This window comes from Parasteatoda tepidariorum, chromosome 3 (assembly GCF_982258835.1).
Source record: "Parasteatoda tepidariorum strain Cologne lab strain chromosome 3, Ptep-v5.0, whole genome shotgun sequence".
Classification (NCBI taxonomy): Eukaryota; Metazoa; Arthropoda; class Arachnida; order Araneae; family Theridiidae; genus Parasteatoda; species Parasteatoda tepidariorum.
In genome coordinates, this window is record NC_141757.1 from 62769560 (window position 1) to 62783500 (window position 13941).

The 13941-nt window shown below is 32.4% G+C and overlaps 1 protein-coding gene across 1 annotated transcript; it reads left to right on the top strand.

Moving 5' to 3' along the window:
• The first annotated feature begins 794 nt into the window (after positions 1 to 794).
• LOC107438010 (constitutive coactivator of peroxisome proliferator-activated receptor gamma) lies at positions 795 to 13941 on the top strand. The gene is made up of 5 exons (XM_016050166.4): positions 795 to 2044; positions 4628 to 4859; positions 4948 to 5207; positions 8757 to 8963; positions 13622 to 13941. Exons 1-5 carry the CDS (start codon positions 971 to 973, stop codon positions 13742 to 13744), a joined length of 1896 nt encoding a protein of 631 aa, XP_015905652.1. The 5' UTR covers positions 795 to 970; the 3' UTR covers positions 13745 to 13941.

The window sequence follows — 13941 nt, forward strand, 5'->3', positions numbered from 1 at the left end:
AAACTAACTTTATTTACCTATTCACTCTTGCACTATTTGAATTTTAATTTGTCATAAAGAAAGGGAGAGTGTTTTTGAAGATAAGGTCATTGGCATTTCACAATTTCTGATGAAACTGGCTCATTGGTGTAATTAGAAGCTCCATGACGAGTGATTGACAGATGGAATTTTCAGTGGGAAGGAAGGGATTGGATTTGTTGAAGAAGATATAAGAATTGAGAAATGGAATCCAAAAACGATACCTATGCAGAATGAATTCTGTACAAATAAAATGAATTATTATTATGAAAGAAGGAATTCTTTCATTAAAAAAGTCAACTAAAGTTGAAATACATAAAAATTTATTTGTGTTATTTAAGTTAAATAAGAGAAGATAATTTTTTAACTATACTGAATAGTCAAGCAAAATTTGTCAAATAGGTAAAATCATTGGGACGTCGCAGTGATAGTGATCTCCTATCTCAACGCTTCTCTCTGCTGATGACTCCTGGTACTCTCCTGATTTTATACTTTGTTCCAACTAGTAGGTATTCAATGTAATTTAAGTCAGGTAAATAACCTTTTTAACTCTAAATTACCTTTCTATAGATCAAAAACAAAGTTTATCATGTTGAGTTTTACTGAATATTCCGACAAACTTTTGAAACATTTCCAAAAAATAATATTTGAGAAAGTGATTGGTGAGATGCAACAACCTGCGTAACTAGTTTTACTACAGTAGGAATAACTCTATAGCTCTGTTGTCTCTCGGCTACTATCTGTCCCGTTTTTTTTTTTAAATGAGAACGATCGATTCACTGTAACTTTGACATACTTATCAACCATCACTGCAAACCGAAACCAAATTTTTGTAAACAAATAAGTATTTTGTAGGGATTTAGATTTTGTAGTAAAACAAATAAGCATGATAATCATTTTCAAAGATAACTATATTATGCATGAAAGTTAATATTTAGTTTATAATAAAATAATGGGGGTTATAGGATTGCAGTACTACATTGAAAATAAATGCCCTGATGCTTGTAAATCAGTATCGATTCAACGTATGGCAGATGAGCACAGACGAAGATTCAATTGTGAACCAGTGATCGTTGTAGATGGCATGGCTTTAATAAATCGGTTGTATGCGAAGAATTTAGAGTGGATATATGGAGGGCAATGGCTACAATTCATAAAAAAGCTTGAAGAATTTATTTCTCTTTTTCGAAGCATCGGCGTAAGGCTAGTATTTTTTTTCGATGGTACTGTTTGTGCTGCCAAACGCAAAGAATGGGTAAAACGACGTGTCGCCAAATACCAACAAATCAAATCTATTTTTTCGAATATTCATGCCAATCATAGAGAGCCGGATCAGAAACATTTTCAACTTCCAACCTCCATGGGTACCTTAACGAGATTTGCTCTCAAAGAGCTCGGGGCTGAAGTTTATCAAACCGATCGTGAAGCTGATGAATCCATTGTTGAATATGCTAACAATAATAGAGATGTTTTCGCAATACTCAGCCAAGATTCAGACTTTATTATTTACAATACAAAAACCTATCTATCTCTATTACATCTTGACTTAGAATCTCTGACAACAACTCACTATGATCGAGATTGCTTTGCTTTTCGATATCTTCATATAGATGTAAACCAGTTACCACTTTTTGCTTGTTTAGCTGGCAATGATATTATACCTACTTATAAGTTAAACTATTTTCATAGGTATCTATCGAACAACAAAATAGGGAGAATATTTATAAGTGATATTGCTGAAAATCTCGCTGCTATAATTAATGAAGAAGGTTGGTCAGCTGATGTTAATAATAAACAAGAGTTACATTCCATTTCAAAGCGAATCTGTGGTAGTTCAAGCTTAATGCAACTTATTCGATTAGGTTTATCGTCTTACGTGATAGGATATGATAATATCCCTTCAAATAAAATCAATATTTATCTGCAGCCAAGTTCAGAAGGTGAAGTATTATCAAAGCATCTGCAGTGTGTAAATGCTCCCTTTGTGTTCAACTTACTGTGCAATTTAGAATATGAATCTAGTGAGGTAATCTTTAACACATTTATTTTAAACTAGTTTATTCACAATATTTATTATTTTTTATAATACAAATTTGTAATCTCACTTTTGTATAATGATTTATGTAACCTATGTATGTTATAACTACAATCATTATGTTCTCACCGAGTGAAATCTTCGAGGCACCGAAGTGCCATGACTAGATTCAGAAATGAAGGTTTATCTTACTACTCAATGGTCACCAGAGTATATGCATCTAGGCCATGGGTCGCCAAACTTTTTTGATCATCGACCCCTATGTAATTTTTCGAAATCTCCATCGTAATTTTCTGTTAATTTTCTGTTAATTAAAATAAAACTCTATTAGATATTGTGTTTCGACATTTATTTCATGATTTTAAGCATTTATTAAAGTTATAGTTCATTGTGTAACAATAATTTTACGAAAAATATATTAATGTGGAAATTTAAATACCTTAATATTTATTAAATAATAAGTAAAGTAACTGCAGATTTATTACTTCTTAATCAATGAGATGGGTGTGCCTGGGTTTTTTTTGCAAGGTTCGCTATATTGGGTTCAAAATTGGCCAATTTTAATCTTAAATCTCCTCAAAACTCCACATTTAGTTTATTTTTGTACTTAGTTCAGATTGAATTTACGTGAAAGTTAAAGACACACATCAGATTAAAATAATAATATTTTCAAAAATTTTGTAATTTTCGTAAAAAAATACAAAGTGTGCTATAGTTTTGTAGCGGGCAGTACTAATCCATATTATTATTGCTTACCTTCTTTTTTACATGTATTGATAATTAAAATTGATATCTAAACTAAACGAATGGTTTTTATAAAACAATAACTAATTATCCAAAATTATAAAAGTTTTAATAGTGACACTGCAAATATTCAACACTGTTCACAGTTTGCAAAGATAGCTGAAACTGCTTATGATATTTGCGTTTGTAATGTCAATGCTCGTCACATGTGACATTTGGACAAGCGCACATATGCATATGACTTATAAACAAGAAGTGCAGAGTTCGTGCCACTGCACGCTGGTACGTAAATACTTGTTTCACCCGAATAAATATACGTTTATTAATTTATGTTCTATAAAGAAACTGATATTAAGTCTATTATAAAAAAAATTACAAATTTTACATACTTAACTAGGTATGTGTGATTTGCGTATAAAGAATTTTTTTTTTTGACTCCCAATCGACCCTTTCGATTCAGATCGACCCCCACTTTTGTTAAATAGACCCCTGGGGGTCTATATAGACCACTTTGGCGACCTCTGATCTAGGCAATTGTTTTATGCGCAGGGTGTGAGTTTTGCTCCTCCAAAATTTTCCCAGGAGTGAAAATATTCTTCGTAAAACTTTGGTTAAAATTGTCAATTTCTTTTCTTGATTTAAGATAATCTTATAGAAAATAAATCAGTCACCTAAAAAGAGCAAAAATGACTTCTCTCATGAATGCTGAGTTTAGGATATTAATTGTTATTGCTGTAACAATGCCAATAAATGCAGCTGCCATTGTAATTCAATGTATAATAAAATCTAAAAATTTCAGTTTGGAGCAATCCGATGAGGTTTAGAAATTGCATTGTGAAGGATGCCTTTCTCATGTCACCAATGAAAATGTAAATTGTGACATAAATTTCAAATATGCTATTAAATGACTGTAGCAATAAGAATTACAAAAAAAAAAAAAAATCTACGCATTTTACAGTAGATCTATATAACGAAATTCTATAAACTGGAATTCTCCTTTAACCACCATAATAATTTTGTGCGAAAAAACAATGTAACTTCCAGTTAAGAAATTTCTGTATCTAAGCAAGATTTATTTATTTTACTTTACATTGCATTTTTAATTACTTGCAATGAGATTTCAATTTAGAAAGCTACGCAAACAAAAGTTTATAAATTGATTTGTTATTAGTTCTAATACTCAAGAAAATTCTAATTTTTTTTTGTGAATAATAAATATTTAGATGCATATTGGGTTTTTTTAATATTTGAATTTAAAAATTATTGCATTTCAAGATTAATCCATTTTCAACTTGTTTGATTGGTAAGTTTAAAGGTATGTAGATCTACATAGCACAAAATTCAATAAAACTCAAAGCCTTGAGTTTTAAATTTGTGATTGTAAAGATCTTCTACAGTATTGATATTATAGAAATCTTAGTTTACTTAACCTGTAAATTATAATAAAAATTATGTGATTTTTTTTTTTAGTTAAGTATGCAAATATTAATTCTAGTGTATCTACTTGTCATAATTTATATTGCAGTTCTTTTAGAACAATTGCTGTTGCTTACAGAGTGTCTGTAATTTAGAAACATAATGTTTGATTTGAACCTCTCCACTATTTTGCAATTCACTCCTAAAAAATTAATATGGAAGTGGAACTACTCTTTTTAAAAAATTTTCTTTGGGTTATACTGGAGTAAGGCGAACAGAGGCAAAGCTTCATTTTAAATTTATGACCCTTTGATAAATCTTTGAATGTTAGTTAGTTAAAATTACTGATGAGTCTAAGTAAATTAAACTTATAAATCACATCTATATAGTAAATATATTTCACACCTTATTTAGGTTCTCGAAGATACATCTAGACTCCCATCAGCTTTGGTGTATCGTAAAATTCGACAAAAGTGTTATGGAGTTCTATTCAATTATTATTCTTCTCAAGGCTCTGCAGATAATACTTTAACAAAAGATGGGAAACCAATTCTTATAAGGGAATGGTGTGCTTATCATGGGAATTCCATGGAAAAACCAGAATATATACAGCCATTACCGATAAATCTTCCACCTAGACTGAGAGGTATTTTGTTAATGCCTTTTTAAATTTATCTTTTACAGCTACACCAGTCAATAAAAAATTTGAGAATACTTGTTTTCTAATTTTTCAGATCATCCATTCTCTGTTGAAAGGTTATGGTTTCAGTATTCTGAAGAAGAAAAAATGATGGTCCTGCATTCTATTTTAGAACTTTCATTTCAATTTGACACATTTCTAAATATACCTAAGCATTTAATTGTTTTAGCTTCTGTTTTGAATTGCCTAATAAATGGAGTGAATTCAGATATATTGCTAGAACCATTAGATATTGCAGCATTAATCATTCAAGCCTTATCCCTTAAAGATATGGAAGAATTGAGAGAAATACAGGTTAGTGTAATTTTTTTAAACCCTTTGACAGTCTGTCATTCTATTTCTCAATTCCTTTCTCTGATAAATACAGAATGTTGCTCATTGCTCCATCAGGAAATGTTGGCTCTGGTTGTGGTTCCGTTGCAACTTCTTTGTCGGTATCACTAACTTCTTGAGATTCGCAACTGTTACTTGAACTGACACCCACAAATTTTAACAAAACTGTAATAAATTATTATATTTTCTTCATCATGAGCATCAGAAACTACTATTTTTCTTCTCAAAATGAAAAAAAAAAAAAACTTTGATATTTCTAAATGCCGGTAGAATTTCTGAACGATACTCAATAATTTTCTAATGTCAAAAACGATCTGAAACAGGTTTTATTAAAATTATATGAATGCCGACCAGGTGGCCGAGTGGTTAGCGTGTCCGACTGCGGAGCCATTGGCCACGGGTTCGAATACTACTCAGGGCATGGATGTCCTTTCTCCTTTGTGTGACGTTGGCGACGCTGCTCCACCACGGGTGCCCACTGGGTAACGGGAAGAGAGTAGCAGTTCTGTGGCCAATGGGACAAACCCCAAGTGCCTGCCATTAAAAAAAAAATTTTTAATTATATGAATAGTATGTGTGGCAGGACCATTAAAATAAGTTTTTTTTATTGCAATTTATAAAAATAAAATAAAAATCTTAATTCAATGTTTAATTTACCAAACCAAAAATAAATAAATGTTGAATCAAAATTTCGCAAATTAAAAATTACAATGAATGAAATCAAAAATAATTGGAGTATACTGAAACTTTTCTTTTCCAAATATTATTTTTTTCCAAGAATTGCAAAAAATGGTTGGTCAATAGTGATAATTATGTTATATATATATATATATATTAATTTTCACCTTAAGTTTAATTGAGTTTTGTTTATGTTTGCATCCCCACCAACCAAACCCATTCTTTCAAACATCTGCAACATTCTTTTTAAGATAACCAAATTTTTATTAAAATCCAACAGATTAACAAATACAAAAAACTGCAAATAGATTTTTAGATTTTTGTAGTAGCCAATTTGTAAAAAAGTTTAAAAATTTTCACAATTGTCTGCAAATAGTCGCCTTAATAAAAATATTCACAAGTGCCTAAAATTTGAAATCCACCCATTTCTATGATATAAAATAAAATTTCATGCTTGTTAGTTGTCTGTGTTATATTAAATTCTCCAGCAACTTTCTTGTAAAAAAGATTTTAAATCTGTTATTTTATTATGAACTTAAAAGGGGTGATCAAATGAAAAGGTACGAAACGACATGGTGGGTACAAATGTAGACTTTATTTAAAATATACACCATAGGCCTGTGCACAGCGATCCCACTGATGAACAAGCCGCAGGATTCCTTGTTCCCAGAATTCCTGTGGTCTTGACGAGACCCAGTCCTTCACAGCGTCCTTGAGTATGTTGTCCGAGTTGAAGACCTTCCCTTTCATGTGTTTCTTCAGTGGACCAAACACATGGAAATCGCAGGACGACTAGTCCGGATTGTAGGGCGTATAGTCCAACGTCTCCCACTTGAACTTGGCCAGTTCCATGTGTGTGAGTCTGGAGACGTGTGGACGCGTGTTATCACGGAGCAGAACCACACCCTCCTTGAGCAGCCCCGGTCTTTTGTTCTTGATGGACCTGCGCAGGCGCATGGGTGCAAGTTGGAAAAAAGGCCAAGACTGAAAATTTTTTGACTGAAATACCTAACATACGCAACACCCCCTCGACATATGCAAACTATCTAAGAAAGCTTTACCATAATGCATCAAGTTTAAATACTGTACAAAAAATATTTATTCATCTGTCTTTTGACAAAATAACAACAGGGCATAAGAAAGTAGACCAATAACGTAGACCTAAAAAATATTTTTAAGGACAGAAAGAAAAAATTCCGATTTCCGTCTTCAAGTCAGTCTTGTTTCCGTCCGCGGACATTTTCGAAAGACGGAAATCCGTCCTGGGGACGGAAGACTTGCACCCATGCGCAGGCGTCGGAGTGTCTCACAGGACATTTTTCTGTGCTCGAGGAAATCAGATAACAACTCGCTGCTCCTCAATCGTCGAATTTTGCAACGCAAACGCCATCCAGTCCTCATACGGACAGCCGCATCATTTGGACGCCGCTTTTGATAAGAGCCTCTGCTCTCTCCTGCTCAAGCGGGCACCCGCGCATGCTCCGATCCCAGTCGCATCCCGAGATGTCTCGCTACGTTCTCCCATAACGGAATATGCAAATATTTAACTGTTACGTTTCTACGTCGTTTCGTACCTTTTCATTTGATCACCCCTTGTAGATATGTATGTTGTTTGAAATAAATGTATTTAATATTCCTAGTTTAGTCGTGAGCAGGTACTACAAAGTACTGATAGTGTCATAGAATTAATTATTGCCAAATTAAAAAAGTTTAAAACATACACCGCATATTGAAATTTAATTTGAATTCAAAATGAACAACCTTGAAATTTATTTTTTAATCCCGGTAAAGTTTATATTTAGTTATCCTGTTTTAATCTTAGGTAATAAATGCAAAGGAAAATTTTGCTTAAACAAATCACCATCATGAAAGGATATGTTCATTAAATGAATCTAATGTAAGCTGTCAAAAAATTTCCCTTAGTACATAGTGGAACTGTTCAACAAAGTCTGTTTGGATCTATAGAATGCATCATTCTTAAAATGATCGAAGCACTTATTTTTGCTATAAACACTTTTGATGATAATTAGCTTATAACATTGTCTCAAGATGAGATTTTTTTTTTTAAAAATTGTTGATTGATGTGGATACAAAAAGTTTTAGTATTTATATATACCACAGCAACCTGATACTCTTTCATTTCATTCATTGGAAAGTTTTATCTCTTTTTAATGAAAGACCAAAAAAAAAATATTGGTTTGGAAGTACTAAGTGCATGGTATTGAGAAGATAAAAAGCATTAGGGACTTAGAGTAAAAGCTGTTAGTATTCTGCAAGATTTTTAGGAGCTACCAATGTCTCTGAATACTGCTAGAATCGCTAATTAATTAATAACGCAATATAATTATTTTTTTTTTGAAGTTGGAATATCATTAAAAGGATTTTTGTTTTATAAACAAATTATAAAACAACTTTAATAAAGTTTGAATATTTTTTTTAAACATTTCAGTTTAATGGTATTTTAAAATTTTGGTTTCAATGCAATCTATTCTTCTCAGTGCAAAAATTAAATTTTTGAAATTTTTTATATGCAATATTGTGTATACACTCTGATGAATACACAATATTGTTCATTGTTCCATATAGAATTGTTGGCTCTGGTAGTATTTTTTAAAACTTTTCATTTTTATAGTGGTCTATTGTGTGTTAAGTAATAATAAAATTATTTTAATTAGGCTAAAGCAAAAAATAAAAAGTGTCCCAAATAAAAGGAGATATTCCAGCTTCAGTGAAGAACTTAAAATTTAAGTACAAACTACTATGAAAGTGCATAAATAAAAAGACAAATACATTATTTCAAAAATGTCTAATCTGAATTCAATTTGATTTTAGGCACCTTGGGTAGATGCAACTGCAGTCAATGTGTCAACCCTGTTTATGAGAGGAGTAACAACAATTTTAATGGCCATAAATGTTTGTGGTAATCCTTTTCCAATAGCACTTGCAATGCCTTGGCATTTTTTTGATGGGAAATTATTTCATCATTATCGTATCAAAGTTAAAGAACAGCCTTATGTCAATACTATATGTAACCAAAAAGTAAGTTCATTTTTAACTATGCTGTATATAAATATATTATTTAAAAGTATGGATAGAGAACCACATAACTCCCAACTATTTTGTGGAAAAACTTTGTCTTAAAACATAATGTATTTTAAGTCATATTGAATTTTACTGTAATTGTGCAATATTGTTGTAAAACATGTATTGTAGGTCTCGAAGTCGGCCTTAGAAAAAATCTGGACATTTTTCGTAACAGTGTACATTTTGCAAATCGAAATTGAATGCAGAACGTAAATCATAATATGTGATATATAAATCACTTTAATTTAAATTCTGATGTGTGATTACCTAATAATTTTCATATGAATAGTGATCATTATGAGGCAAATTGTAATTTTTGACTCGAAAAGCACTTAATTTAGAACAGCTATGTGCAGAGCCGGATTATACCTTTCGTAGGCCCTAGGCATAGCTGTTTTTGGGCCCTCCCCTCCTTCCCCTACTCCTCCCCTCTTTTCAAAATATATGCTAAAATTTTCTTGTATATTTTTTTTTTACATTTTTATAAATATGGATTTTAATTTACGAATTTTTTTATTGAACTTTATCTGCAATACCGACATACTGCCGATATTGCAGTTGATATCGATAATACCATTATGATTAGTTCGATCGATAACTATATAAACACTTCACGTCAACAATACAACAACAAACCAGCAAAGAAAACAGTGAAATTGATAGTGAGATTAATTACAAGAAATATTTATACAGTAGAGAACCAATTATCTGGGATGCTCGGGACCATCGCTATCCCGGATGTCTGAATTTCCCAGTTTTCTGGATCGACCAAAAAGCGTCATTAATCGATGTTTTATCGAACCCGAATTACAAGGAAATTACATAAAAATTTGTCAGAATCTGAGATTAAACTAAAAGCGCAAAATTTGGTGAAAATTTACTCATCCGATTTAGAGAAAAACTTTGTAGATGAATTTTTACTATTTTCAAATTTATATGAACATAAATCTGCACAAGAAATGTTGAAGGCTAAAATTAAAGATAAACTTGTGAATACTTTTCCTAACGTTTAAATTGCATTAAGAATATATTTGTTGATTCTTGGATCAAATGCAGAAGGAGAAAGATCTTTCTCCAGATTAAAATTGATAAAAAATTATTTGCGTTCAACAATGAATCAAGATCGTTTGGCATCGCTCGAACTTATGTCTATTGAATACGACATTTTGCGTAGTTTGGAATTCGACAGCATAATACAAGATTTCGTTGAATTCAAAAATCGCAAAAGAGTAATATATTAGATCATAAGATTCTGCAAAATAATTTATTACCAAAAAATATTATATTTTTATTTGTATCTTCATAATTTTGTGCAGAATACACTTGTTGTTTTTAAAGCTAAATTATTTTTGTCAACTCAATTTTTCAATCAAGTCAATTTTTTTCTCCCAGGTTTTTCGTAGGCCCCTAAATTTCGTAGGCCCTAGGCACGTGCCTAGTGTGCCTATAGGTTAATCCGGCCCTGGCTATGTGTGATTCATAAATAATTTTGATGAAAATTATGAGTGGTAATCCTTAAATCTCAGTTATGTGAATCACAATGTGTAATTCTTAAATCCTTTTAATACCAATCCCAATGTGGGATTTGTAAACTACTTAAATGAGAATTGTGATGAATGATTCTGAAATTACTTAAATATGCATCATGTTATATGATTCAGAAATAACTTTAATTGAAATCCTGTGTGATTTATAAAACACCTTAATACGAACCCCAATGAGTAATTTGCAAATCACTCTAAAGCATCATTTGATATCTGACTCATTAGTCACTTTCGTTTGAATCTTAGTCACTTTCGTTTGAATCACAATTAATAAAGCATTTTAAATGGATTCTGATCTATAAATCAAGAATCAGTTTAATGTGAATCACGATGTTTATTCATAATCCATGAAATCTAGAACTTAATTTTATTAATTAGCTGCAAAAACTAAATGTAAAAATATGATAATAAACTAATGAATTGAATGTAGGGTTTAGTGGCACAAAGTCCAAAAGAGGACATGCTGAGCCAAACAATAGTAAAATAGTTCAAAAGACAAAGTACATGCAACACTTTATTTGTCGTACAATTACAACTGATAAAATGGTATAAGTTTGTAAATGGTATAAGTTTGTAAATAAACTGCTGTTTGTAGAAAATGCAACACCATGAAAGAATCATCAGAATCAAATGAAATTTAATGCAGAAACGACTTGTACTGATACAAATAAATGATGAAATTTTCAAAACAAAAGAAACAAATTAAGCGTCCGAAATCAGTATTTGGTGCAGCCACCACGCGCTGCAATAAGTGCTGCTATACGACGTGGCATGGAGTCAAACAGATGTTGAATATCTGCTTGAGGAAGAGAATTCCATATCGCTTGTATGCGCAACCAAAGTTCGTCTTTGGAAACTGCAGGACGCGGATCACGAGTGAGACGCCGACCAACCATATCCCACACGTGCTCAATAGGCGACATATCCGGCGAATAAGCAGGCCAAGGAAGAAGTTGCATGCGTTGTGCTGAACAGAAGTCTCTAACAGTCCGCGCAACATGTGGGCGTGCATTATCCTGCTGAAAGATAGCTCCAGGGATGCCTTGAAGGAAAGGAACGACTTCGGGCTGTAGCACTTCACGGACGTATCTGTTGCTATTGAGATTACCCTCAATTCGTATCAAATTGGATCGTCCATGATACGAAATCACACCCCAGACCATAACTCCGGGTGTTCGACCACTATGTCGTTCAATAATACACTCAGGAAGGCAGCGTTGACCGGCATAACGTCTAACACGAACACGGCCATCATGGGTCCACAAATTGAAGCGTGATTCATCTGAAAAGACAACTTGGTGCCAATCAGCTCGCCAGTCTCTGTGCTCAAGAGCCCACTGCCGACGCAGCCGTCGATGATCCGCCGTGAGGGGAATCCTGTATAATGGCACCCTTGCACGCAATCCACGGCGCAGCAGACGACGACGAATTGACGAAGCCGACAATTGTACACCTGTAGCAGTAGACCAATGTGCTGCCAGCTGCCTGGAGGAAGCTGTGCGATCATTCACCGCCATGCGGAGCAGGTGTCGATCATCGCGCTCTGACGTCACCTTCTGTCGTCCAGTGCCTGTTTTTCGAGTTGTTCGGTGCTCGTCGGTCCACTGCTTCCAAACTCGCATCACTGTGGAACTGTTCCGCTGCATACGAGCTGCTATTGCGCGATAGGAAAATCCTCCTTCTCGAAGGCCGATTATCCTCCCTCGTTCAAACTCCGTAAGTTGCTTGAATTTCTTATTCTTCCGTCGTGGAGGCATACTCAGGTCTCACTAAACGTTTGCCACTAACAAATAATCATAGACTATTTTCAACGTCCCGCTACAGCACTTTATTTATACGCTTTCAGCATCAATTCAGAGGGCGCTGCGCGCGCCACGCACGCGCGATGGCTCTGAAACTTTATTAATTTGCATAATATCCTATAATTGACATTTGCTGCGAATTTCATTTGATTCTGATGATTCCTTCATGGTGTTGCATTTTCTACAAACAGCAGTTTAGAATCAGATAAAAGGTATGAATAAAATCACATAACAGGGTAGGAATGAAATCAAGTAAAAAGTTATGAATATGATATGAAATACACGAAGTAAGTCAAATAAGTTCCTAGCTAAATTGAATAAAATTGCATATGCATTAAAACATTTATATACAGTTAAAAATACCAACAGCAAGTTAATACGCTAATATGTTAGGATGATGAATATCATCTAATAAATACTGCATGCATAAAATAGAACTCCAAAAATACGTTAAACAATATAATAGACTAATGAAACTTATAAAAACTAAAATAATAAATAGGATCACATATTATATCACAGGATAACAATATTAACCTAATAATGAAGTTAACAAATTGAACATATTTCTAAATCGACGAAACACTAGTTATCATTCTAAGACTAAGACGAAAAACTAAAATTTGCTAGAAATTTCAGCTTTCTAAACATCAGAGGTGAACAATAGTCTGGTGTAAAAAATCTAGGAGAAAATATTTTTTGCATCTTCTTGAACCCCTTTTCACTCTTCGAGCATTAAAAATTGCATCTATCAGAAGTTGCATCTTGCTCAAGTTTATTTATTATTTTTTTACTGCTCTTTGCAAGTACCCACTGGCAGAATTCCAATGAGTTTTCTGGCCCCTTATTTTTTTTCAACAAAATTCAATGTTTTTTTCAAGTACTGTGGGAATCGTTCTGATACAAAAAAGGGAGGGGGGAAGAAGAATGTTAAGAAAAGTTATGAATTTTGAGAGAAGTTGTAAGATATTTAAAAAGGGAATAATTAGTTTTGTATTAGTCCTAGAGTCTTGGCTGTGAAACAAATGTGTTATTATCACAATGTTACAAGATTAAATTTAAAAAAAAATTATAGTTACAATTATAAGAGACAAAAAATGCTTCGAATTACTGGAAAAATAAACTTGTTGAAATTTGAAATTAGATTGAGGGAAAATTGAATAAAAAAAGAAAGCCGATGAAACAGTCTGTTTTAAAAGTGCCATAAGTTATAAAAAAATCAATTATCTTAACTTTGCTTTTCATACATTTTTATTTTCTTTTACAGAAGAATATTATCAAGCAGTTTTATTGGCTACTTTCTGTTGTCACAACAAACACCCCTTTCAACTTCCATAATTTTAGATGGGCAAATGTTTTTAAGGATTTTGATGTATCTTATTTATATTAACATCTGTGCTGTAATTTTTTATTATTTTTTTTTTTCAAATAAAAATTTTGATTTTATGAAAGTTAATTTTTATAATTTTTTTATATCTTAGTATCCTAACTATTAACTGAACAATCAAATGAAAACTTGTCAATTAGTATGTTGCAATGATATTGTTATGGCTTAGTTTTCAAATAAAATACTTATGACATACCCAC

Bases quoted from the DNA above. Each gene is read 5' to 3' on its own strand.
- LOC107438010 (XM_016050166.4), top strand. From the start codon at position 971: ATGGGGGTTATAGGATTGCAGTACTACATTGAAAATAAATGCCCTGAT. The intron at 2,045-4,627 runs GTAATCTTTAAC...CACCTTATTTAG, and splicing joins TAGAATATGAATCTAGTGAG to GTTCTCGAAGATACATCTAG. The intron at 8,964-13,621 runs GTAAGTTCATTT...TTTCTTTTACAG, and splicing joins ATACTATATGTAACCAAAAA to AAGAATATTATCAAGCAGTT.